Source organism: Pipistrellus kuhlii, unplaced genomic scaffold (genome assembly GCF_014108245.1).
Source record: "Pipistrellus kuhlii isolate mPipKuh1 unplaced genomic scaffold, mPipKuh1.p scaffold_m20_p_27, whole genome shotgun sequence".
NCBI lineage: Eukaryota > Metazoa > Chordata > Mammalia > Chiroptera > Vespertilionidae > Pipistrellus > Pipistrellus kuhlii.
This window is the reverse complement of record NW_023425526.1, coordinates 2,088,425-2,116,329: the sequence shown is the minus strand read 5'-3', so window position 1 is coordinate 2,116,329 and position 27,905 is coordinate 2,088,425. Positions and strand designations below refer to the sequence as shown.

The 27,905-nt window shown below is 39.8% G+C and overlaps 1 protein-coding gene across 7 annotated transcripts in view; it reads right to left on the bottom strand.

Moving 5' to 3' along the window:
- The window catches only part of TMEM131 (transmembrane protein 131), a 175,139-nt gene that overhangs the window by 24,241 nt on the left and 122,993 nt on the right, over nt 1-27,905 (bottom strand). For all 7 annotated transcript variants that reach the window (XM_036453908.2, XM_036453910.2, XM_045587252.1 and 4 more), the window contains 14 exons: nt 26,369-26,473; nt 24,803-24,889; nt 21,515-21,667; nt 21,340-21,415; nt 20,571-20,688; nt 18,355-18,493; nt 18,139-18,248; nt 17,395-17,461; nt 11,365-11,516; nt 10,799-10,941; nt 10,181-10,367; nt 9,026-9,211; nt 7,200-7,358; nt 6,029-6,609 (listed from right to left, as the gene is read on the bottom strand). In XM_036453908.2, the coding sequence (XP_036309801.1) occupies nt 6,029-6,609; nt 7,200-7,358; nt 9,026-9,211; nt 10,181-10,367; nt 10,799-10,941; nt 11,365-11,516; nt 17,395-17,461; nt 18,139-18,248; nt 18,355-18,493; nt 20,571-20,688; nt 21,340-21,415; nt 21,515-21,667; nt 24,803-24,889; nt 26,369-26,473 (2,263 nt within the window). The remainder of the gene's footprint in view (nt 1-6,028; nt 6,610-7,199; nt 7,359-9,025; nt 9,212-10,180; nt 10,368-10,798; nt 10,942-11,364; nt 11,517-17,394; nt 17,462-18,138; nt 18,249-18,354; nt 18,494-20,570; nt 20,689-21,339; nt 21,416-21,514; nt 21,668-24,802; nt 24,890-26,368; nt 26,474-27,905) is intronic.

The following is a 27,905-nucleotide window of genomic DNA, read 5'->3' as shown; positions in this document are numbered from 1 at the left end:
TCTAGCATCCTGTCTGAGAAAAATGGGAGATTCACAAATGTTCACCTCCTACGTGACCACTGCCAGACCCACTTCATCAGAAAACAGGAAACTAGCTTTGGAAGTGGACAAAGATCTGCCAGATTCCTGTATCACAGACAGACGCTAGGTATAATTATTTTGTAAGATGCTGCCCTAAGTTAATTTACTGTAATTACAAACCTCCTGTTCTTAAAACATATACTAAGCAGTTCCCACTTTCCATTATTATAAAGTATAATATATATAAGATTATTTCCTGTTCTTAAATTTCCAGATATGAGTTCATAGATTCAAAGGATGTGTGCATTATATTGTTTTTATGGTTTTGTCATGCTTCAGAAAATGTGCTTTCCATAATCTATGAACATACATTCTTCTTTTTAACACAGCTACCACTATTATTTTCTTTATGTAATCTATGAATCCTAGGCTTTTGGTGCTTTTAGAAATATATCAGTAATTTGCTTGCCTTAATTAGGGGGGGAGAGAGGGATAAAGGGAGGGAGGGAGGGAGAGAGAAAGAGAAAGAGAGAGGGAGGAGAGAGAGAGAGAGAGAGAAAGAGAGAAAGAGGAGAGAGAGAGAGGGAGAGGGAGAAAGGGAGAGAGGGAGAGAGGGAGAGAGGGAGAGAGGGAGAGAGAGAGAGGGGGAGAGAGAGAGAGAGAGAGAGGAGAGAGAGAGAGAGAGAGAGAGAGAGAGAGGAGATACTCATTTGATAGGTGAAATTCTAATCACCAATAATTATTTGGTTTTAAGCCCATCTACCACAGCAAATTAAAAGATTAAGCCCGCTAAAGACACGCCTGTTCTAATCAGCTAGGACAATTAATTTTTTTCATTTAAAAAAAATATATACTTTATTGATTTTTTACAGAGAGAAAAGAGGGATAGAGAGTTAGAAACATCAATGAGAAAGGATCATCGATCAGCTGCCTCTTGTACATTCCCTACTGGGGATGTGCCTGCAACCAAGGTACATGCCCTTGACCGGAATCGAACCCGGGACCTTTCAGTCTGCAGGCCGACGCTCTACCCACTGAACCAAATTGGTTTCGGCTAGGACAATTAATTTTTGACATGTGGTTGGCCAGTGCTTATGTGACAAGCTCTTTTGTTCTTGTCTTCGCGTCCTCACTCCAGGTTGGCCATTCTCACACTCACGTGGCTAGTGGGAAAAACTGATCTGGGCGTCTTCTCAAGCCCAACCCTCAATTTCCTGTTCTCTCTCGTCATCCCCTGATGTGTAGCTTATGATAACTGTGTCCTCGTGGAATCACCAATGTAATGCTCCATAAGGAAGTATCTTTTAGTAGATCAGTTCTATGACTACTGTGAATATTAAAAAGTCTTTAATTTTAAAATTATGTTCTAGACCAGGGGTGGGAAACCTTTTTTTCTGCCAATGACCATTTGGAAATTTATAATATAACTCATGGACCATATGGAATTATCAACTTAAAAATTAGCCTGCTATAGCTGGTCAAACATCTAATTAACTCACCCCTAATGCCTTGGGAGGGCTGGACCTTATACAGCTTGCAGGCCAGATGTTCCCTACTCATGTTGTACATGAATAACCCTGAAAGTTCCTATTCTTCAGGTTAGAGACTATCTCAGACACAGGCAGCAAGGGATTCAATTTTACTACTCAACTCTTTGCTTGTGGTAAGAAAGATAACATCCATTTATTTTATTCATTCCCTCAATAGGGGAAAAACAACACATTAGGTAACTTGATCTAATTTAAAAATTTTAAACATTAACATTACTATAAAATTACCCAAAATACATAAGTTCTATTATTGAGATAATCAGAAAAAGATTTCTGTGGAAGAAACTTTTCATGTGGAAGACATGTTATTGTTTTATAACTCCAAATGCATGCACTTTTTAAAAGACTCAGTCAAGAAAGGATAATCTCTTTAATAAATGGTATTGGGAAAACTAGATATCCTCACTTGCAAAAGAATGAAATTGGACCCATATCTTACACCACTCCCCAAAATGAAACCAAAATGGATTCAAGATTTTTTTGGTTTATGGTCTGCTTGTTCACTTATTTTGTTTTTTAAGATTCAATTGTTGATAGATATGGATTTATTGACATTTTATTATTCACTTTTTTACCACCCCCCCCCCCCCCCTTCTTAAAGAAGACCCTTTAACATTTCATGTAATACTGGTTTGGTGGTGGTGAACTCTTAGCTTTTTCTTGTCTGGGGAAATCTTTATGTCTTTCAATTCTAAATGATAGCTTTGCTGGGTAGAGCAACATTGGTAGTAGTCCCTTGCTTTTCATCATTTTGAATATTTCTTGCCAATCTCTTCTGGCCTGCAAAGTTTCTGTTGAGAAATCAGCTGACAGTCTTATGGGAGCTCCCTTGTAGGTAACAAACTGTTACCTTGTGCTTTTAAGATTGTCCCTTTGTCTTTAACCTTTAGCATTTTAATTATGATGTGTCTTGGTGTGGGCTTTTTTGGGTCCATCTCGTTTTAAACTCTGTGCACTTTCTAGACTTATATATCTATTTTCTTCACCAGGTTATAGAGGTTTTGTCATAATTTTTTCAAATAGGTTTTCAATTACTTGTTCTCTCTCTTCTCCTCTGACACCGCCATTATGTGAATGCTGGCACAATTGAAGTTGTCCCAGGGGCTCCTTACACTATCTTCACTTTTTTTTTTTTTTGGAGGGGGGGGGGGGATTATTATTTTTGGATTATTTCTTTTGTTCTGATTGGGTATCTTTTGCTTCCTTATATTACAAATCACTGATTTGATTTTAGGCTTTATCTTCTCTACTGCTGATTCCCTGTAACTTATTTTTCATTTCATTCAGTGTATCTTTCATTTTTACAGAGAGGAAGGGAGAGGGATAGAGAGTTAGAAACATTGGACAGCTGCCTCTTGCACCCCCCCCCACTGGGGATGTGTGCCTGCAAACCAAGGTACATGCCCTTGGCTGGAATTGAACCTGGGACCCTTCAGTCAGCAGGCCGACGCTCTATCCACTGAGCCAAACCAGTTAGGGCTTTCTTATGACTTTTATGTTTTTAATGTTATTGACATTCTCCCTAAGTTCTTTGAGCACCCTATAACCATGGTTTTGAACTCTGTTAATTTGCTTGCTTTGCCTCCATTTCATTTAGTTTTTTTGTCCTTTCACTTAGGACTTGTTTCTTTGTCCCCTCATTTTGGCTACTTTCCCGAGTTTATTTCTATGTGTTAGGTAGGACTACCATATCTCCTGGGCTTTGTAGAGTGGCCTAATATAGTAGGTATCCTATAGCAGTGGTTGTTAACCTTTCGGACCTCACGGACCACCCACTGTTGACTGCTGACCTATAGGGTCCAGTGGCAGAGCCTCCCGTTCTCTAGAGCTGGGCATTCCAGGTATGTCACCCCCGTGTGGGCTTTGTACACCCTCCTGTTGTAGTTGAGCCTTGATTGCTGTTGGCACCTCAATAGGAGGATTTTACCTTCATGCTGATCAACTTCAAGGAGGCTGGGACCATGGTGGAGGATTAGCTGTGCAGGGCACAACCATGGTGCAGGACTTACCTCAGCAGGGCTCTGGTGCCCTCTGAGTTTGCCTCATGAGTGTGTTTCTTGTGAAGGTGGTTGGGTGGTACCTTGACATGATCTGAAGCTGTCTGTCCACTGGGTGTGTTGGCTCTGGGCCTCCTGGGAGGTGCAGTCCAAAGTCAACTGCTGCCTGTGTTTTGTCCAGGATCTCCAGGAATGAGCTATAAAGCATTGTGCAGATGTTACTGCTGCTAGAAGTACCAACTTGGGAACCAAGGCTGCCAAGCCTGGGACCACCTAGTGAGAGTTATGGGGTACACCAAGATCAGATGCTGCTTGTTTAAGAGAGTTTGGGAAAGTTTGAAGTATGAGCCAAGACAGGTCATGTGTATGGAAAAGCCACTGGAAATAGCTTGGATGGGCCTGCAAGTTAGTGGAGTGGGGTCTCAGGGAAACAATAGGGCAGGTTGAACAATGAAGACTCAGAAAAAGCACCTGCCTGCTGGCTCTGTGGTGGGGAGGGACCAGAGAAGGAACAATGGCTTATGCCAGTACTTCTCTTTGGGAGAAAGCTGTCCATCCAGCTCTCACGCTGATGTAGGACAATTTAGTTCCTCCCTCTGTATCTTTGGTGCTTTTTGAGCTACTGCTCCAGTGCTGCAGCTTAGACAGAATCAGCCTGAGTAGTCTGGGCATGGCCCCTTTAAGAACTGTCTGGGACTCCAAAAGCCCTCTGTTTCACAATCCCTGCTGGGTTTTTAAAGCCAGAAATTATAGTGACTTCTCTTTCTGGATCTGGACCCCTGGGTAGGGACCCCTCGCTCCTCAGGGGACCTCACTGCTGAGATGTGTTTTTATCTGCCACATGTGGGGTGGGACTGAGTCACGCACTGTCTCTGCCCCTGCAGCAGCCTTTACGTGGCTTCTTTTTTGTATTGTTGGTTGAGGGACTTCCATTTCAGCTATATTTCAGGCAGTTCTGAGCGATGGCTGTTCTGTAGTTTAGTTGTAATTCTGATCTCCTAAATGCATGTACTTCTAAGAGGACTCCACATAAACATCTTTACATCACCGTGATAAGGAATTTTCTATAAAAAAACTCCTGGACTATGGGGACATCAGGCTTCTTAGGGTTAGGAGTTCCCAGTCCCTATGTAAACAAAAAGCAAACCTCCTTGGTATGTTAGTGAGGGAGGTACTTAAATAGGCTAGGAGTAATGTGCATTGGAATGGCTGCCATAGGAAAGGAAGATACAAAAAGAGTTCAGGATATAAAGGACTAATGTAAGTACAGCTAGGCCACTTAATACTTTTTACATTTGATTTTGGAAGTTACCTATTAGCCTACCTGTGTATATATGTGTGTGACATCAGACTTCTAAGATGGCTCCTAGGGACCCCACTTCCTGGTATAAGTGTTCTTATGAAATTCTCTCGCCTGAACTATGGGTGGGACCACACTGCTAATGACCAGAGTACTGCAGAAGTGATGGGATGTCACTTTCAAGAGTAGGTCACAAGATACAGACTTCTGTCCTGCCAGCTTATGTTCTCTCTTTCTTTCTTGTGCTTGCTTGCTCTGGGGAAGGCAACTGTTTTGAGCTGCTCTAAGGAGAGGACCCATGGCAGGCTGCTGGCCACATCCATTAAGGAACTGCGACCCTCAGCCCAACAGGCTGTGAAGAAATGAATCCTACCATCAACCACCTGAGTGGGCTCGGAAGCAGATCCACCTTCAGCTGAATCTTAGGATGACTTCAGTCCTGGCCAACACTGACTGCAGCTCTGTGACAGCTGAAGAACCCAGATGAGTTGCACCCCAATGCCTGACCCACAGGAACTATGAGAGAATCATCTGTTACCATGCAAAAGGTAACTAACAAGAGTATGCAGAACTCCAAAGCAGGGGTCAGCAAACTTTTTCTCAAAGGGCTAGACAGTAAATCATTTCAGGTGTGTGGAGCCTATGGCTTCTGTTGCAGCTACTCAACTCTGTTGTTGCAGCACAAAAGCAGTCAAAGACAACATATAAACAAATGGGCATGGCTATGTGCCAATAAAACTTATTTTACAAAGAGCAGGCAGTGATTTGGCTCACTCCTGTAGTTTGCCAACCCCTGCTCTAAAGAGCAAGCTGTACAGAAATACTATTTTTCAGTTAAAATATCTTCATTTTAACATTGTCTTAAAAACTATTTTAATAATTAAAAACAAACTCAATCTATTATAACAACACAGGCAGCTAAAAGGAAAACAGATGTCTAATAAATTTCTAAATTTTGCCAGTAATCTAAGAAACACAAGTATCTTCTGTGACAAATGGCTACCTCTATTTGCACTCAGACACTTCTTCAACGTTGGAGCAATATCTGAGCACCTACCAAATTAGTTGTGTGTCACAACTCCGACCACAATAGCTGCTGAGACACGCACTGGCTTCCCCCTCACGTGGTGTGCTGTTCCCACAGTGAGAACAGTGCTTACCTTTGCTTTTGGACAGTGGCGATGGTGGCTGCTCTGTAAACACATCTAGGGCTGGGGAGTCATGGTGGTCGAAGTCTTTGTCCATGGCTTCTATGAGATTGGTGATGTCCGAGTCCTCTGAGCTGTGCCTTGTGCTGCTGGCATGTTCTGGGTGGGAAGGGTGCACGAGGGGGGTGGGTGACAGCCTTCCAGACTGTGGCTCCTGGTGCTGAGGCACTGGCGGTGGTGGAGGGGGAGAGTGCTGCTCCAGCATGCCATGGCCATGGTGCTGGCTGCTCTGCTGGCTCTGCTTTGCTCCTTTGGACTTCCGGCCTGCTGTGTGACCCTGGGCCACTGTGTTCGAGTCAAGGACCACGGTGCCTGCTTTGCTAGCAGACTGTGCAGAAGTCCTGCTAGAGGTACTGGTGCTGTTTTTGGCTCTGACATTGTTCATGTCAGTTGAGTTTCTATTGCTGTGACTGCTGTGTGGATGGACTGATGGACCACACTGCTTATGACTTCCTGCACCAGATCGTGATGATGAGCCCCCTGGGCCACAGAAACCCCGGCTATGACTCGGGTCACAGCTGAGTGTGTTCAAGCTGAAAAATGGATGAACTGCAATTAGTAAAAAGAAACCTACAAATCCTTAAGATTAAAAATAATAGTTATTTAATCAGTAGAGCCATTACTCTAAAGAAAAACAACAAGAAATAGGAATACTCGCCCTAGCCGGTTTGACTCAGTGGATAGATCACTGACCTGTGGACTGAAGGGCCTCAGGTTCAATTCTGGTCTAGGGCACATACCTCGGTTGCAGGCTTGAACCATGTATGGTATGAGAAGCAACCAATCGATGTGTCTCCCTTTGTTTCCCCCCCTCCTTTCTAGTCTGTCTAAAAATCAATGAGAAGGAAAAAAAATAGGAATACTTTTCACAACTCTATATGGTCTGTTCTATCAAAAATTTAGAAGTCAAGTCAGGGTCTAAGAACATTTTAACCTTCACCAATATAATAATTACTTGCTATGAGTTCTTAGTAACTGAGAGCTACATACAGCATGTTATTAAGTAATTAGAATTTAGATCCCTCCACCCCAAATAAAAATGAAGAGAAAAGGCATTTTTTACTTAATTACATCAGTCAAATGTATACATTCTAGAGAATTTATTTCCAGCCAGTGAACATACTTTCCTTCAGATGAAATACCAATGATTCTCCTGAGATCAAATGGTCTCCCAACATCAAAGGGTGGGTTTGAGGCCTCAAAGGACAGCCGTCTTCGAAATGGCTCCCAAATTCCTTGAGCTTCTAAATAAGCTGTTCCGATGACCAAAAGAAACAGGGCACTGTAGGGACAGAAAGAGAGAAATGGGTTCATGTGTTAGTGCAAGAGTAACCCAATTTGACATTAAAGGCAGAATTCCTTGGCAATGTACAATCTTATATATTAAAAGGTGAATATGCAAATTGCCCCCTTGGGAGTTTGACCACTCGCTATGACGTGCACTGACCACCAGGGGGCAGCACAAAAACAAAGGAAGGCCCCAGCCAGCAACTGGCAGCCAAAGGAAGACAGGCCCTGGCTGGCAGCCAGAAGGCCCTGATCGCCAGCCAGGCCTAGGGACCACACCTGTGCACCAATTTGTGCAAGGGCCTCTAGCATCATATGAAAGACAAAATGACTATGAAAGTTTTTAATGGGTCAGACAAAAAACAAAGCACTATACCAAAGTTTGTGCACCAAACTTTTATAGAATGTCAATTTACACAAGGTTCATAAAGGGGAAGTAATTATTTGTATCAGAACAGATCCTAAAGGATAATTTCCTCTTAACAAAAGCGGCTTTTATCTTTTCTTTTAGTTTTACCTCTAGTCAACTTTATTCCCTTAAAGGGAATAAACACATAAAGAAATATACCGGAGGGGGGGGAGGGGTTGGGGGGAAGGGGAGAAGATGAAAAAAAAAATGCTAAGGATTTAAAAACAATTTCTAATCAGTTTTCTGTTGCTTAGGTGAGATTTCAGAAGAATACACTGTAGGATAAATCACATATGCCCAAATCACATAATTTTGATAAATTAGGAGTGTTTTTTTCCTTTAAGAAATTAACATGCACTTAATTTATATAGTGAATTGCAAAGTCAGACAGTTGTTTATGGTATACTAGTGACCTGGTGCATAAAATTCATGCATATTAAAAGGGGTTTAATTAGAGGAAATAATATTACTATTTGCCCTTTCTCTGTAATAGAAGTGTCATAGATGAAATAAAATTAGTAAAATGTATATGAAAACCTTTCTCCTGTCAAGAGTCTGGGGCACACCACGGGACTCAGAGTCAAGTCCCTGCCCAACGTCATGCACCTCAAAATCGAGTGAGACCCAGACCCGGCTAGCCCTGCCCCTATTGGGCTAGATCCAGACCTGGCCAGTTCCACTCTTGTCAAGCCCTGCCGGGCAAGGTGGGTAGCCTCAGGTCCCCTGGCCCAGTGCCAGGACAGGGGTGTGTGGCCTGAGGTCCCACAGCCTGGGGCATGGGCATGCCTTGAGGTCCTCCATCAAGCCCGGCCAGGTGGGGGACATGTCTGAAACCCCGTCAAGCCCTGCTGGGTGGGAGGCATGGCCTAAGGTCCTGGACCCAGCACTGGGGGTGCACCTTGAGTCCCCTGTCAAGCCCTGTTGGGTGGGGGGCACGAACTGAGGTCCCTTGTCAAGCCCAGCAAGGCAGGGGGCAGCTTCAGGTCTCCTGGCCTGGTGCTGGGGCAGGGGTGTGGCCTGAGTCCTCTGTCAAGCCCTGCCGGGTGGGGGAAAGTGTAGCCTCAGGTCTCTGCTGATTTCTTGTTAAGGCTCCTTAAGGGAACTTGGCCTCAGCTGTGGGTACAGCCATCTTTGTGATGGAGTGATGGTCAATTAGCATATTCCCTCTTTATTGGATACCCCCAACACTCAGAACATGACTGGACATGGTGGGCACTCGATGAACAATGCCAACCTGGAAAGAAGATAAGTACCTCATTATTCCTGAGATGATGATATACAGAGCCAGCTCCCAGTTGGGTCGGGGTAGGGCTTCTGCACAGGTTGCTAACATATGGTATGGAAGGGATGCATTCAATATAAACACAAATTCAGAGCCACTGGCTGTTATAAACTTCAGCTCACGAATAACCCTAGACGCTGTGAAATCAGGAGTAAACCTAAAACAGAATAATGGCAGTTAAGATCAAATTTTAAAAATATATTGCAAGCAATTTAAATATAATACCAGTCCCATAGGCCTCTGAAACATAACACAGAATTTCAGTGTAACACTATTTTATTCACCTTCCTCATTTAAGATGGTGAATTTCCCAAGAGGTTAACAACAATAACAACCTGCTCCTGTAAGTATTATTAATTCAGAAAGTAGTCTCTGAGCTTCCTTTCCTTCCTTCCTTCTCTCTTTAAATCCACAGTTTTCCCAGGATACATTCCTATACTTAAAAAAATTCTGTCCAAGCCCCAGTGATCTTTTCTTTGTCTCCTGCAGTCCTGCTTTCTGCCCAACTATTGTGTTTTATTTTTGTAACTGTGTGTTCCCCAGCCAGGTAAGCACCCGAGGAAAGGTGTGCTATTCCTCACTGGCCCTGTCGGTGCCAAGCACTGTGCCTTACTCAGAGTGATGAGTGCAGTTCCCTGGGAAGACAATGTCCACTCAAGGTCATGACATTGTCATTCAATTGAGGGGACAGGTTACATTTTATTACATAAACTTTACAACTTATCAATTAGTTGTCAAAATAGGCTGCAACTATAACCAACACAGGAACTGAAACTGTCTTGACAAAAATACCACACATTCGTACATGGTACAACATGGAAAACAGCATGTATGACTACCAACACCTTCTGTTTTAACACAAGCTGGAAAATAATTTTGAAACTGGTTTCTAAGACTATCTGATCCATTCTAAAATTAGGAGTTTCACAATTTTGAAAACCAAACTATAAAAAAATAATTTAACTAAAGATAAAGTAAAAACAAAACAAAAAACATCAAGTAAATACATTTGTGGATAAAGACTCTTTTTTGTAAGAAAACATATTTGCACCAACTGTGAATAACTCTAGTTTAAAAAGTTAATGAGAAGCTACTTACTCATTATACCCTATCAGAAAATACTTACAATATAATTATGTCTTTAGAGGCATTGGCGCTTAGTACAAACTCTTGACAATTAACGACTTTAAATCCATATCCCTCACATGGGTACCCACTGACTTCAATGGTTTCTATATTAATTTGAAGTTGTCCTGTATTCTCTACTTTAAATGTTCTTTTCAATGTGAAATTCGGTTCTCTCAGTTTCAAGCCTAAGGGGAAAAATAAGGGAGTGAGTATACATCTTGCGGAATGTGCTCCAGGTCCAAATGATGAGCAAGTCCCTCGTGAACACGTCTGGTGACTATGAAGCACGTCCTCGTGCCAGAGACCAGCTTTACAGACTTCAGCAGGAAGTTCTCCACTTTGCATGTCCTCTCAGATGCCAAAGTTTGATCATGCTTTATCTTTTACATCAGAGTAAGTAATCTAAGGCATGAAATGAATACTGGTACTTTAAGTCTTTTAAGATCCAAATCAAACAACCCTGAAAACAAGTCAGGATGTTTTCTTAAAAATCTGAAGTATTCATCACTAATATGCACATGTGCAATAACAGAAATACTGTTCTTATTTTTGGAATTGTTTATTGTTGAAAGCAAATGCTAAAATTTGTGCCCGTGGACCTGTTAGTAATACTCACTATCTGTACAATCTTTTAATAATGCTTCTGTGATTTTAAAGCGTAAAGAACTCCCTGGTCCAGGAAGCTTGCCTGCCACCCTCAAGTTCTCGGTTGTTCCTTGTCCTTGGACCATCAGAGCATCCATCACGGTCAGGTTATTTCTATGCAAGAATAAGAATTACAGATTTTTAAAATCACTTCTTGGCCTTTTGGCTAAGATCAAGCAAAGAACTACAGATTTTTCTATTATATTCACACAATATTTTGATCCATATTTTTTTTTACTATTTCTTCATAAACCACCATGTGGAAATTAATACAGTAAATTTAAGAATGAGACAGTTATACTTTGGTTTTTTACTTGTAAGAGCCATACATGCACAGTAAGCACAATTCAGGTCTTTAGCTATGAACACAATCACAAAGTAACTTTCATCAGGCATTGTGTGTCTTGGACAAAGCCAAAAAACATGTCCATAAATAAAGATGCAAACAAATCAAGTAACAACTTCTACAGAAGTACTAAAAATCACAGCGCACTTACATACCAAAAAATCACAGCGCACTTACATACCAGGCCGTACCTGATTATGATCAGTGAGGAAACAGTTCTGTTGTGAACAGGAGTAAACTTTACTTTGACAGACCTCTTCTCTCCAGGTCTTAAAATGAGGTTCAAGATGAAATGTCGAGAGAGGCCCTCTGTGAACCTTGTTGAACTCTGTGGTGGATGAGCCTTGGGTAACAAATGGCAGTCATTAATAAAGTCTCTGGAAATGTTTTTTCCTTTACGCCATCTGCAGCCCAGTGTCAGTATCACCAGCTTCTTGAATTGATTAAATATGTGAACAATGTTATCTGTCACAATTTAAACACTGGTTAGCTGATAAGCAGAGCTGGGCAGCCAGAGCATTCAGCCCCCAAAAGGGTTTTGTTCCCCAGGACACTGAAAGGGACATGTCTCCAAAGTCTTCATGTTTGTACTAGTCAGGTTTTTATATAGATATCTTTTAATTTTGAAACATAACACTCATGCAGAAAACGACGCAATCCTAAAATCAATAGCTCAGTGTTTTAAAAGAAAGCAAACAGCTGTGTAACCAACACCAGCACTGCAGGTCCCACTGCCGCTGCCCCGCCTGCCATTCCTGCTGTCCTGCTCCTCCCACTGAAGGGTGTAAGCTGAAGGGTCTAAGGTTGCATCCTATTTTTTATTTGTAAAAATATTTCCAATTCATGTTAACCTATCTTTGACTTTTATTCTGAAAGCTAATATAAACACATAATTACTGTTTCATAAACACTTGATGATTTAAAGTTTAAAAAATAGCTTAGTTTAATATTAGGTCTAGTAATAATTAATGTAGTTTTCTAATACTATTTTAAATCGAATTTATTTAAACAATACAACAAAATTTAATCAACAATATAGTTGCCGTTGTTTTCTACTACTTGTGCCCAACGCTCAGGAAGCATTTTAATCCCTCTGTTGTAAAATTCTTGTGATTTTGATGCAAAAAATTCGGTCAATGCATTTTTGAGGCATTCTTCATTATTAAATTTTTTTCCAAGAAGAAAGTTTTGTAAAGAACGAAACAAATGGTAATCGGAAGGGGCAATATCAGGAGAATATGCAGGTTGAGGGAGAACTTCCCATTCCAACTGGCGCAGTTTTTCAGCAGTGATTCTTGCAGTATGCAGTCGTGCGTTATAGTGGTGAAGAATTACGCCCTTCCGATTAATCAGCCCGGGTTCTTTTTCTCTTAAATCTTGGGCTAACCTTTCCAATTGGGCACTATACACTGCACTTGTAATGGTTTGGTTAGATGGTAAAAGTTCATAATGAAGAATTCCTTTAAAATTCCACCAAACACACAACATCACTTTTTTCGCATGCAAGTCAGGTTTTGGCGTGGGCTGCGGAGCCTCATTTTTGTCCAACCATTGAGGCTGCCTTTTCAAATTAACATACAGCACCCATTTTTCATCTCCGGTAACAATTTGCTCTAAAAACGGCAAACGGTTTTGACGAGAGAGGAGCGAACTGCAAATTGTGACTCTTTGATTACGGTTGTTTTCGGTCAACTCATGAGGAACCCATTTTCCAAACTTTTGGACTTTGCCTAGTGCACGCAATTGATTGGAAATTGTTTTTTGTGAACAATTTAAAGTTGTCGCAAGCTCTTGTTGGGTAATTTGAGGATTTTGCACCAAAAGAGCTTGAAGAGCTTCTTGATCAAAATTGGACACACGGCCTCGACCACTCTTGTCATCTAACGAAAAATTTCCCTCGCGAAATTTCTCAAACCAACGCTGGCATTTTCTGGCGCTAACTGCACTACAGATGTTTTTTGCAGCCTCACTTGCTTTTCTTCCTAATTGGAACTCGTAAAGCATGCAGTGCCGAATATGCTCTTCATCCGCCATCTTCTTAGCCCTAGTTTTGCAACAAAAACCAAACCAAACACAAACTTTTTCAAGCAAAACTTGTTAATTGCACTTCACACGTTCTGTAGATACCACGTGTTTGAAGGTTATGTCAATACAAGTCAACGCCAAGCAAGATTTTAAACGAATGTTTAAAAACGACATTAATTATTACTAGACCCGATAATCAAAATAGAACTTTTTAACAGCCAGTTATAGATTATTAAAAAAAATCATAGTTCACATTTCAGGATATTCTGCTCTGATGCTTAAGCAACATTAAGTTTAAGCTTTCTGTGGGTAGTGTCTGTGAGCTTCATGGCTCTGCTACCGTGTGAAAGGAAAATGAGTTTTGTAAGATTTTTCTACTCTACGTGGCAGTTTGGTTTAATACATACAGGTCCATCTACTTGCATTGGCAGGATTCCTCAAACATAACTTAGAGTCAATGACTTAATGCAGCACACTACTTTTTAACTCTTGCATCTGAGGCTAATTTTTTCCCCGTGTCTAACATTCATTCCATTAATGTCTACTTGGACAACAGAATATTCTGAGTGCTCTGAATGGTTGGTAAACAAATAAGTTTCTTTTAAATAAACTATTCTGGTAATTGATGGACACATTTTATATTATACACTAGAGCAGCGTTTTTCAACCGCTGTTCCGCGGCACACTATGTTGCCTGGTGTGCCGTAGGTGCAGACAAGACAAGAATTTTATAATTTTTCACTATTTTGTTTACTTAATATTTCATAATAAAGTAATTATAAAATACTTTCTTGTGTTTATTTGATTCCTATTCAAGAGAATTACTTTATATATAGTCAATATAGGCACAGAGTTAAATTTTTTAACATTTTCTAATGGTGGTGTGCCTCGTGATTTTTTTCATGAAACAAGTGTGCCTTTGCCCAAAAAAGGTTGAAAAACACTGCACTAGAGGCAAGATGTACAAAATTCGTGCAAGAGGCTTGGCCCTCGCAGCCTCAGCTTTGTCTGGAAGGTGGTCCGGGACAGTTGTTCTGCTGTTTGGTCTAATTAGCATATTAGCTCTTTATTATATAGGATTATATAGAATATATTCCCAACAAGTATTAGCTAATATAAACTTTGAGGACTTGGGAAAAACCTGAGGATGTTGTGATGCCTCAGAGACAGCATTAAGGGCCTCCAACAGTCTCTATCATTATGTAGTATTGGTGGTTTTCACAGAGTGATCCTTGGGATGCTCAGAGATCTTTCCAAGTATCCAGTGTCTGAACTATCTCCCCAATACTGGAAGACCTAGCTGACTTTTTCAGTGTTTTGACATCTGGCCAAAACCCCATGGACCCGGGCTCACATGGGGGGAGTCTGGACTGTCAGGTAGAGAGAAAGGCACATGGAAACCTTGAGACTTGGGGGAGCCACGGCGGGCAGGCATCTGGAGGCGCACACACACAGAGAAGACTGACTAATGAGGTTGCCGCAGGCTTTCCCTAGCAGAAGGGCGTGGGAAGCACCTGATTGCACTGAATCTCAGTTCTGGGAAAGCCCCTGAGACTCATGCTCTTACGGGGGGAATCTGGACTGTCAGGCACAAACTCAGGAGAGCCGCGGAAGGCAGAAGTCTGCAGGCACACGTGCAAGGGCAGGGCTGACAGGAAACCAAGACTATCTGCTGAGCCCTGAGATTCTACCCCATCTAAACTGAACACAGAGGCTTTTGCAATTTTGCAAGTTTGGTCCTATAAGGCTGCCTCCAGCACAGAAGATCCCCCAGTGTAGATACAGCTGATACAGTCAACTGGCCTGGAGGTCAATTTCTCCCATTGATACCAACAACAATCAAGACTTAACTACAACAAGGCTGTACACACAGTCCACAAAGAGGTACACCAACAGTGCCCACTTCAGGTAACTGGGGAGGCTGAGCCACTGGCCCATATAAGACACCTAGCACACATAGCTACCCTACCAACTCGGGGAAGCAGTGAAAATGCCGAGACAAAAAAATAGATCACAAATGAAAGAAATGTAGGAAAACAAACAACTGGAGATAGAGTTCAAAACCACGGTTATAAGGTTTTCCAAGAATTTCCTAGAAAAGGCCAATAAATTTAGCGAGACCCTCGAGGATATGGAAAAGGACCAACTAGAAATTAAACATACCCTGACTGAAATAAAAAATATTATACAGAGACCCAACAGCAGACTAGAGGAATGCAAGAATCAAGTCAAAGATTTGAAATAAAAAGAAGCAAAGAACAATCAACTGGAAAAGCAAAAAGAATCCAAAAATATGAAGATAGTGTAAGAAGCCTCTGGGACAACTTCAAGCGTACCAACATCAGAATTATGGGGGTGCCAGAAGAAGAGAGAGAGCAAGATACAGTGAAGAAATAATGACTGAAACTTCTCCCACCTGGTGAAAGAAACAGGCGTACAAGTTCAGGAAGCACACAGAACCCCAAACAAAAGGAATCCAAAGAGGACCAGTCCAAGACACATCATAATTAAAATGCCAAGAGCAAAAGACAAAGAGAGAATATTAAAAGCAGCATGAGAAAAACAGTTAATTACCTACAAGTGAGTACCCATATGATTGTTAGCTGATTTCTCAATAGAAACTATGCAGGCCAGATGGGAGTGGCAAGAAATATTCAAAGTGATGAATAGCAAGAACCTACAACCAAGATTACTCTATTCAGCAAAGCTATCATTCAGAATGGAAGGTCAGATAAAGAGCTTCACAGATAAGAAAAAGCTAAAGAAGTTTATCACCACCAAACCATCATTATATGAAATGCTGAAAGGTATTCTTAAAGAAGAAGTAGCAAAAAGTAAAGATAAAAATTATGAACAACAAATACATATCTATCAACAAGTGAATCTAAAACTCAAATGAATTAAAAATCTGAGGAACAGAATAAACTGGTGAATATAATAGAATCGGGGCATAGAAAGAGAGTGGACTGACAATTCTCAGAGGAAAAGGGGTATGGGGCATGCAGAAAAAGAATGGACAAAAATCGTAACCTATGGATGAGGACAGTGGTGGGGAGGTAAGGGCAGAGGGTGGGGTGGGAACCAGGTGGAGGGGAGCTAAGGAGGGAAAAAGGAGAAACAATTGTAATAATCTGAACAATAAAGATTTATTAAATTAAAAAAGAGAGAGAAGGCAGAGACTCAGAAGGGCAACAATGGAAGAAGTAGTTCACCAAGAGCGAAGATGTGCCATTAGAACCCTCACATTCCCAATAACTATGTACCGATGTGAAAGTTGGACAGTGAAGAAGGCTGATAAAAAACAGTAACATGGAGCTCAGCCAATGTGGCTCAGTGGTGGAACAAGTGAGGTCATGGTTCAATTCCTGGTCAGGGCACATGCCCAGGTTGTGGGCTCGATCCCCAGTAAGGGTGTGCAAGAAGCGGCTGATTGATGTTTCTCTTTCACCAATGTTTCTATCTCTATATCTCTCCTTCTCTCTCTAAAAATCAATAAAAACATAAAATAAAAAAACCCAAACAAACCATGGATTCATCTGAAATACGGTGTTGGAGAGCACTATGGATACTGTGACAGGAAGACAAACAAGTGGGCTCTAGAGCAAATTAAGCCTGAAATATCACTGGAAACAAAAATGACAATACTGAAGCTGTCCTACTTTTGCACATCATGAGAAGACAAGGTTGTTGGCAAAAGGCAATTATGCTGGGAAGAGGCAGGCAGTAGGAAAAGAGGAAGACCAAACATGGGAGAGACTGACTCCATAAAAGAAGCCTTAGGCTGAGTCTACAGAAGCTGAGCAGGGCACCGAGGACAGGGCTGGCGGACATCACTCAACCATGGGGTCACTAGTAGTTGGCGCATATAACACACACACACACACACACACACACACACACACACACACACTTCATCAATATAGTCTCTGAATTTCTAGTAGCTGTTATAAATAATCCAGGCCTTAATTTTTAATGACAACAAACAGGAATTTTCTACCCAGTGTGCTTCATGTTGATCTAAATTCTACCTATTCTGCCTATGGTTTTTACCGCTAGTACCATTACTGAAAGTTCTGACTTCTTAGATAACTTGCCCTTCAGCCAAATTGCAGGGCAGGTAATAGTTTTCCTTCACCCGAGCACTGATCATGTTACAGAATTATTTCTGTAAAATAGTATAAAGTTTGAATACTTACATTGTTTCTGAAGACTTGAAATTCTAGAGTTCTTAAATCTATCTTTGCCACCTTACTCAAGTTAAACCTAAAATAAAAATGTATACATATTTCTGTGTAAGCAACATCAGAATTAAATAAATCACAGAGTAATTATCAAATCTGTATTTTGTTTGCAAATTATCTTTTGGCAGATTTGAGATAACTATTTTGTCAGATTAATAAATAGCCTTTAAACATTAATTGCCACAACTTACACTTAATATTTTGCTCACTTTTAAAAGTAAAATACTTCAAAGGTTCCATTTGCTTTCTTTATAATTTTGTAGGAAGATCTTCCACATTGCCTTTTCTTATCTTAAACTGAAATCTGCTCCCATACACAAACAAGGTTGAAGTTCAATTTCAGGTCAGTGCACATAACTAGGTTGCAGGTTTAATCCCCGATTAGGGCAAGGACAGGAGGCAACTGATTGATGCTAGAGTCTCTCTCATGTGGATGTTTCTCTCTCTTTCCCCTCCTTTCTAAAATCAATAAACATATTCTCGAATGAGGATTAAAAAACAAAAAGTTGTATAACATTTTCCAATTTGTTTAACATAGTATCAATCTCTCTTCCCAGAACCTCCTCTCAACTTTAATTTCAGACCCGGAATTTCTTTAGGCCCAATCTATTACTGTGTAAAGAGTAGAGTTTTAAATGGTGTAAAGTGATGATTCAATGCTAGTATAAAAACATTTTGACTACCTAAAGAAGTGCTTACCTTGATATTAACTTATCTACAAAGACTGAAGGATTGGAATATAAAGCCAGAGGAGTAAACTGAATATAAACAGGAACATCTGCAGGATTTTCTACAGTAATTTCTTCTTCCTTAAACAAAGTAACCAAACAGTAAATGAAAAGTCCATAGTTAAGAGTCAATAGTTTATAATGCTACTATGTACTTCCAAAACTTGATGCTGCTTTGAATACTTACTGAAGAGGAGTTGGTGTTGGTGAGTGGAAATTTCAGGAGCCGGGGTGAGCTAAGTATGGAAGGCCAGGAGAGCTCAGCAGTGACTTTTGATAGGATATTTTTTTGAAGGTCTGTATTTACTTCAAATAAAGCACTCAATCTAGAAAAAAACAATTTTATAAGCCACTGGGTCAAATGAAATATAAGTCTTCTAAAAAGCAATTCTATCAGGCTTGTGTGCTTGAGGAATTTTATTCTGGCTCTGGATAAACACAGCTTTATTTGCTCTAACATTTCACTATTCTTTAAAAGAGATGTATAAAGTTGTTTCTATTTTGGCACAAAGAGCTGCCAAAATATGTATCACTGATCACCTGTATTGTTTTTCTCACTGAGTATGTAAAGAAAAAGACAGGCAGATAACATATAATGTATGGGGATCCCAAAGGATCTTGCATGCCTAGTGGAAAGATCTAAACACTAAGAGCAGGGTGCTAAGAAGATTTTTATTAGAACTAATGAGAAGGTGGTACATTGCTTGGCATATAGTTTTCTCTCCCTTGAGATAAAAATAAAAATCCTACATGCAATGAAGACATCAATTGCAAGGTAATCCACAGGAGGGCTTTGTGCAGATATATATGTTATCAGCAACATCTGGGCCCATCTGAATATTTCCCTACTTAGGAATGTTTGTAAACCAGTTGTTTAGAGCTCAGAACACATTTCTTAAGCAAACAGTCGTATAAATGGGATAAGGTTCCTGGACCCAAACCCTGAAGCCTATTTTAATCCTACATAACACCAAATTATGGCATTGCAATATTGGTAAGAGCACAGGTTTTATTAGACTAGTAACAGAACCCTAGCTGGTGTGGCTCAGTGGCTAGAGTGTCAGCCCGTGGACTGAAGAGTCCCAGATTCAATTCCAGTCAAGGGCATACTGCCAGGGTTGCAGGCTCCTTCCCCAGTAGGAGGCGTGCAGGAGGCAACTGATCAATGATTCTCTCATCATTGATGTTTTTCTCTCTCCCTCTCTCCTTCCTCTCGGAAATCAATAAAAAAAAAATATTAAAGAAAAAAGAACAACAACAAAAAACACACAACGACTTGTAACAGAAATTCTCTGTAACGTACACATTGACATGGTACCGCAGAGGCAAAAACAGGAAGCATGCCCTGCTCCTGGAGGCACAGGGCAGACAGGGAGCCCAGGTCTTTAGCAGTGGAATGCTGGGCACACAAAGAGGAAGGCAAGGGGTGTCAGTAAGTGGGAGGTGATGAGGTTCCTTGTCAGCTGATCCTAGGGCAGCACTCTAAGTTACTTCTTCACAATTTAAAGTTAATTTGGAGACTGCCTGTATATTATAATGTCCACTATGGAAACTTAGGAGACCAATAAGTGTTTCAATCAGTGTTCTCTTAGTGAGTTCGTTGTCTCTCTGTACTTATTTTAACCATATGAAAGTAAAAATTTAACTCTTTGCTTTAAGAAAACTTTTCAAAGCAGATAGTTCAAATAATCAGAAACCTCAGATTTAACTGTTAGTGGTTTGAAAATTTTATAGTACAATAAATTGCAATATCGCGATACATTTCAAATTAGCCAAATGAGAAGAATAATTTTCATCAGTTGTCATATTATCATCATTCTAGTCAAATTCTCTTCTGAAGTAACTGAGAAGATCACGTTTCTACATGGTCTGGTTTTGAATACAGGTGCAATGGATTTGTCATTAACATGTTTTCTACCTGCCAAAGACATGCTGAGCCCATTGGAACTGGGCCTTGTGTACCCCTAGCAGCCCAGCATTTGGAAAAGGTGGTCTTTCCACTATGACCACAGACACACTCGGTCTCCTGCTATGGGATTAAACCGAGAACATGTTTCCTTGCCTTTAACGGAGGTCAGTAGTAGACAAAACTTTCTTATGCAAATGGATGTGTCTGAGGTGAACACTGTTGTCATCCTACATAAAGACAACTTCAAATAGTTTCTTTGAAGTATCTAGAATGATGGAGTAAAGAGAAAAATGGTAGTGTGTATATTTCTGAGCAACATACAATTAAATGGCAATTGAAGATGCCTCATTAATAATTTTCTGAAGATAAGAATATTTTCTTAGCTATAGTAAAGTAAAATAATCTAATATAAAACAATATTTAGGGAAGTAACATCAACTGAGACGTTCTAAACTTGTAAAGGTAGTCAAAATACTTAAAGCAAAACCACTCACTTATGACCTGAGTTTTCCTTTATTCCCATCCATCCTCTGAATAGGCTTTGGTGCAAATCCCAGTCTGCATCCCATGTGTCTTCCTGCATGGCTACCCCAGGCTGCACTTTGGGTTCAGCTAAAACAGGGAACATAAGTTATTATTATTATTTTTAATTTTAGAGAGAAAGGTGGGGGGGGGGGGAGAGAAACATTGATTTGTTGTTTCACTTATTTGTGCAGTCATTGGTTAATTCTTATAGGTGCTCTGACTGGGGATTGAACCTGCAACATTAGTGTATCAGGATGATGCTCTAATCAACTGACTACCACTAGCCAGAGACAGGAACGTAAATTATGACATACTCACCCTACATCTAATCCACTTGCTAATTTTCCTTCAAATGACTTCTACCTAATAGATAAGGATGGACTATAAAAATGGCAGCTTTCATTAAAGAATATTTTGTGCCCCTGGCCAGGGTTTCTCAGTGGTTAGTGTGTTGGGCAGCACACCGAAAGATCTCTGGTTCAATTCACAGTCAAGGGCATGTACCTGGGTTTGGGGTTTGTTTCCTACCCCCAGACGGGATGAATGCAGGAGGCAACCAGTCCATGTGTCTTTTCCACCTCAATGTTTTTTTCTCCCTCCCAACCCCTGCTGCTTTCACTCTCTCTGAAAGGCAATGGGAACAAATATTCCCACGTAAAAATTAACAACAAAAAAACAAAAAAGAAAGAAAGAAAAATAGTATTTTGTGGGTAGTGAAAAAACAACAAAGTAACTTACATTTGAACAGAAAAGGCAAGCCAACATAGCAATGATCCCCACACTGCAGACCAGGATCAAAATAAATGTTCGCAATCTATGAAGAGGCACAGGAGATTCATGAATCCCAAGTCCACAGAAGGTCACAAAAATAAAACACTTATGGATGGGAATTCTTAAATAGAACATGTCAAACCTTTGATTTTTTCCCTGGCTCCAAGTCTTCTTTATTGGCCCGTAATCGCTTGTAGTAAAACCGCCCATCTTCTGACAAAGATCGAATTTGCTGTATCTTTACCTTCTGTGAGAAGGAGTTCATTATACTTAAACTCTGATGAACTACTTTCCCCTGAAGGAAGAAAACAAACAAACAAACGAACAAAAAACAAAGTCATTTGTATATGGCTGGACTTCCTTACAAACATACACGTAAGTGGCAACAGACATCTTTCTAGGAAACCTAAGCTCAGAGGACATTTAAAATGTTCATCAGTTGATACTCTCTAAATTTATAATCAGAGCTCTTATCAGCAGCATGCTTCTTTCTATGTAGGGTACCAGATTTTAAGTAAAGAATTGGGTAATTTAAATAATTTAAAAATATATATATATTTTATTGCTTTTGTACAGAGAGGAAGGGAGAGAGATAGAGTTAGAAACATCGATGATGAGAGAGTCATCGATCAGCTGTCTCTTGCACACCCCCTACTGGGGATGTGCCCACAACCAAGGCACATGCCCTTGACCAGAATCGAACCCTGGACCTTTCAATCCCCAAGCCGACGCTCTATCCATTGAGCCAAACCGGTTTGGGCAATTTAAATAATTCTTAATTAAATCATATTATAGTCTTTTACTTTCTTTTGTTTGCAAACAACATTTTTTGTTTTTATAATCTAAATCTTAGCTAATATTTGGTATTAAAAGACACAGAAGTTAAGAGAATGCACAGAAGAAGAGCTGAATGATGGTGAAGTTCAGACTAATACTCATCATTTACAGTATAGCCAGATTAAATGCAGCAGAAAGACAGTAGAGGGCAGGAAAGCTGCTGAGTCCCGGCGTGGCCGCTAATCAGTTGTGTCTTCTAGGCAGTTACCTAGTCTTCCTGTCCCTGTAAGAACTACTTCTCTCATGTCCATGTCTTCTTTCGCAGGGGTATGTTGAGGATCAAAAGAGTAGCAGATACAAAAGTTCATTTTATAATGGTATTCAACAATGGAATTCAAATACTACTAGGAAGAATTAAACTATGAGTTGTTTGAAATGTTTATTTTTGTTTTTGTTGTTAATCCTCACCTGAGGGTATTTGCATTGATTTTTAGGGAGACTGGAAGAGAGAGGGAAAGACAGAGAAGCATCAATGTGAAAGAAAGAAGCACATCTATTGGTTGTCTCTTGCACATGCTCTGACCAGGGCCTGGACTGGGAAGGAGCCTTCACCAAGGTACATGACCTTGACTGGAATTGAACCTGGGACCGTTTGGTCTGAAGACTGACACTCTATCCACTGAGTCAAACCAGCTAGGGCTGAACTGTTTATTCTAACGTATTATTTTCAGTTAGCTCCTATATTCTCCATCTGATGAAAGACTTTATAGCATTTGGTAATTGCTATAGACTGAATGTTTGTGTCACCCCCAAAATTTATGTTGAAAGCTAACCCCCAAATGTGAAGGTATTTGGTAATGGGGCCTTTGAGATGCAATTAAGTCATGAGGGTAGAAATCTAATGAATGGAATTAGTAATTTCAAGCAATTAACTGGTTTTGTAAGCCACCTGAAGATAGATATTTGAAAGCTTAATCTAAAGTAGTTCAAAACCAGCACCTTGTTTTCATTCAGGTGTTTTCTCATTCACTGTAGGATTTATGTACTGATTAAGGAGATCACGGATGGAAAAGGCAACGGAAGGAACTGATCCTTTGACAAAATAAAGCTTTTAAGTAAGACCTAATCTTGAATGTGCTGAACCTTTTAAATAAAAAATTGTATTTTTAAGCAGCTAAGATCTGAATTTGTTTTATTTCACGTAGCATTAAGATTTTTACAATGCAATATTTTAACCTACCATATCTCCTACCACAAAATAAGACACACATTTGCTCTGATGTGCCCTGAACTGACTGAATTTCACAGCTTCCTTCAAAAGGCAGTGGCCATCTCCAGTTTTTGCATCTCTTTTCTCCTATTGCCCAGGCTCAAACTTTGTCATATTTTTTACTCCTCTATCTGCTAGCTTACCTATATTTGCTTCGGTTAGGTCTCCTTAAGATATTAAAGAATAGTTCAAATGATTTTTGCCTATGTTCTCTCCTCCATCATTTTGCTCCTTCTTCACCCATCATCTACTTAGTGCCTACTATTGGGGATAAAAGGTCCCTCCATCCCTTTCCTAGAGCATCTTAAGAGTCTCATTGGGGAGACCAACACAAAGGCAGTATTTATAGCACAATGCAAGGCTTGCTGCGAGAGAGGTAATTTCAAATCATTCCAAGATCACGCATAAAACAACCAGTACTGTCTAGTGGAGTCAAGGCATCTTCAGAGAGGAGATGACAAGAGAACTGAATATGGAAAGATAAGTTCTTTGAAGGCAGATCAACAGCCAAATCTCCCCTCCATACTTTCATGTGGACTCTGGCCAGTCTAGGATTGGCTTCCAGGCACTATATTTGTTACTTCCATATGTATTCTGACAGTCCACCCTGAAAGCTCAGCTCTGATGATGTCAATCCTCTATTCAAAATATTTAGATTTTCATGAATTTAAAGGTACTCATTTTTATTTTTTTTAATACTATCACTCCAACATAACATTCCATCTCTATGCTTGCCAAACTAGGCAAATGACTGCTTAAAGTTCTCTCGGACTTTACTGCTCTGTCTTTCCCTAGGTTGTTCCCTGAGCCCTGAATGCAAGTTCTTACCACCTCTGATCTATCCCTGGCAGAAGACCATTTGAGTGAGCTCACACGGCACCTTCATCCGTTAGGTATGCATTTCTCTCACCGTGTTTATTTTTATACTCTTATAGCAACTTCTATATCCTGCATCATATCTCTGAATCATGGGCCCATTCCTATTCTAAATGAAAAGCTTCTTTTTTAAAAAAATATATATTTTATTGATTTTTTACAGAGAGGGATAGAGAGTCAGAAACATTAATCACCTGCCTCCTGCACACCCCTACTGGGCATCTGCCTGCAACCAAGATACATGCCCTTGACCGGAATTGAACCTGGGACCTTTCAGTCCACAGGCTGATGCTCTATCCACTGATCCAAACCGGCTAGAGCAATGGAAAGCTTCTTGAGAAGGAACCATTTCATTCTCCTCTTTGAATCTCCTACAAAATCTGGTATAAAGTCCTACCTTAAAATAAGCAATTAAACGGGAATAAATAATTTTTCTATTGAATTTGAGGAACAGAGGTAAAGACAAAGAAAAAAATGAGCAAGAAGTCATTAAATTAACTGTCTTACTGGGAAGGACGGTGGAAGGACCATATGCTTTGGGAAGCTGGTCAGCGAACCCACGGCGATCACAGCCTTCACAGGAATCGTTAGGATCTGGGAAATGAAAAGGCAGACCATAAGGAAGTGTTTAAGTCTGAGATTGATCCTGACCGTTACTGCATTATTTTTTGGGATTAAAACAACTTATTTTTGGACTTACAATAGCAATAACCAACTCTTACGCAATATTAAAAACCATGGGTAGTGTTTAATCTGACCAATGTACTCCATAAAATCACTGAAATACAATCAATTTCCATGTACTTCTTAGTGACTCATTAAAAACATGGTAAACAAGACCAAATAATGGGGAAGAAATAAAGAACAGATTTTTTTTTCCCCCACAATACAGGTTTATTTTGTAAATTGTAATAATTTAAAAAGGAAAGTCAAATGGTACTCCTAAAACAATGCATGAAAAATCCAGTGTTTTCGAGAGTTATACACCTTTATATTTTTCATATATAGCAATAAGTTAACATAAAAACCTAATATAAAAAATGATTTAAATGACTTAAACATTCCAAAAAAAAAAAAATTAATCGTCATCTGAGGATATTTTTTCCCATTGATTTTTAGAGACAATGGAAAGGAGGGAGGAGGAGAGGGGAAGAGAGTAAGAGATGTGAGAGAGACACATTTGAATGGTTGTCTCCCAGCCAACATTCTAACCACACTGGCCAGGGCTAAACATTCTAGATTTTGAATCTTAACTCACACTCATTTATAACTACAAAGATATTTGTCTAAAGTAATTTTCCCTAATTTTTATTTCATCCATATTAATAAAAACTTGTCTTAGCCATGAAATATAATTATATCATGAGTGATAAACATGAATTCCGTAATTTAATTTGATATTTTCCTAACAAATCATTTATTATTAAATGTTTATTCTCAATCAGTTTTCTTTCATGTGAGGCTAAATGTGCTGAAAACAGGTAGGAGATAAACGGTATCAATACGCTGAATTTAGCAATGTACAACTTCCCAAAGTGCGTTTCAATATTAAAAATCAAAATATTTAGATCTAGCACAAATACTTATATTCAAATTTTGTCTGTGACATGGAACGACTCATATAAACACATATGAGAACTCTAGGATGTGATTTCCCGACAGTCTTCCTTTTCGGAAGTGTTCCACAGGAGATTTATGACCACAGGAAGAACCAAAGCTCTAGCTCATCAACCTCAGCCAGGGTCTTTGCAATGCTATCAACCACCACTAAGCAGGCTTCTCAATGTGCTCAAAGCATTTGTGTGTGTGAAGATTTTCAGTTAAGAGGTTTAGGTTTTATTAGGAGACCAATATTCTCCAAACCAGCGGTTGCCAACCTTCTGGCCTTTACGAACCATCAGTGGTCCACAGACTGACCACCGGTTGGTGACTGCTGCTCTAAACTATTCTCAAAAGCTCATTTTTTAAGGCACAAAACAGGTAAACTATAACTTTATGAGTAAATATAGTTCTGTTTATATAAAAACAACAGAAAACCCTCAATTATTCAGGAAAGACTCAAAAAGCCCTCACCTCATAATCTGTTGTGATCTGTATGGCTCCATCATGAATCCCTTCCAGTTTTTTTGCAGTAAGCTTGACTCTGAAAATTGCAAAATAGCCTGAAGCTAATATCACCTGTATGTAACAGAAATGACAATGATTCATTAGTCTTGCTAGTTGAAGTTCCTGACAAAATGAAAAAGGTTATAGTGATAAACTGACTTATGAATCCTAACATATACAAGGATGACACTGAATTACCATATCATGTATAAATATCTTAAAACAAAACAATGCCCATCCTTGGCTGTTTGTCTACACTTATTCCACGTGTCACTTAGAAAACTGGATCCTTGATGAACAGTCTCAACTGTCAAGGTGGGGCAGGGTATGGTCTGCAGAGATCCCAGGTGCCTGCATGGAGCAGAGGGACCAGCCTTCCACCTCGCCTTCAGCCACATTAGGGCACAGGTAGATACAAAGTTGGTTCTGCCATGTTGATAATCATGTTGTCCGAGAAAATGAGATTGGGTTATATAAAAACATCAAATATCATGGAAAGGAAGAAAAGTTAAGCAATACAAATTTGAAAGAAGAATGGGGACCTTCTTTGTTTGCTCAAGCTATTTACTGATGTTTATGACACTTAATCTTTTCAATTGTGGAATTAAAAAAAAAAAAAAAAACCACCCAAGCAAACCATGAAATTCATTTTGTGAAGTTATGTTAGATCTTAGTAGGAGTATTTACATCAAAACAACAAATGTTGATAGACCAAATATATTCACTTTCCCATTTTTAGCAGCATTTCTGTGTGGGTTTTCTGTGATTCTAGTTATTTTCATCAGCTATCTATATAAAAGTCAAGTGACCAGAATGATCAGAATGCTCCAAACAACTGGAACAACAGATTGCTATGACTGATGCACACTGTGGCTGGCCAACTGGCCAGATCAGAGCTGGACCAGCTGTCCAACCTCCACCAAGCCCCAATGGGGGCAGGCCAACTGGACCCTACCTGTGCATGAATTCATGCACCAGGCCTCTAGTGATTTATAACTACCCAGAAAAAGGTTAATTACCATGATATGGTAATTCAGTGTCATCCTTGTATATGTTAGGATTCAGAAGTCAGTTTATCACTATAACCTTTTTCAAGTCAGAACAAAGAGCAGAGAATGTTGGCAATGTGTATTTTATAAGGTACACAATGCTAATTTAGCTCACAGGTTTGGCTTTTTAGAAAACAGTTGAAAGATTAGGCATTACAAACTTTAAAAAAGTCATTTTTGGAGATTCTATTTTGAAGTTCACCTTGGCACAACTTCTCATTTTAAGTCAAGGTTCATAATAATGACCTAATCTGTTTGTCCCTTGTTTCTATATTTATAATTTTTTAAATTTTTGTTTTTGTTTGTTTTTTAAAATGTTTTTATTGATTTGAGAGACCGGGAATTGAACCTCAACCTGGTGGTTCATGGGTTGATGCTCAATCCCTGAACCACACAGACCATGCTGTATTTATAGTTTTTAAAAATAAATTCTAAAACCCTAAATTGTCAAACAG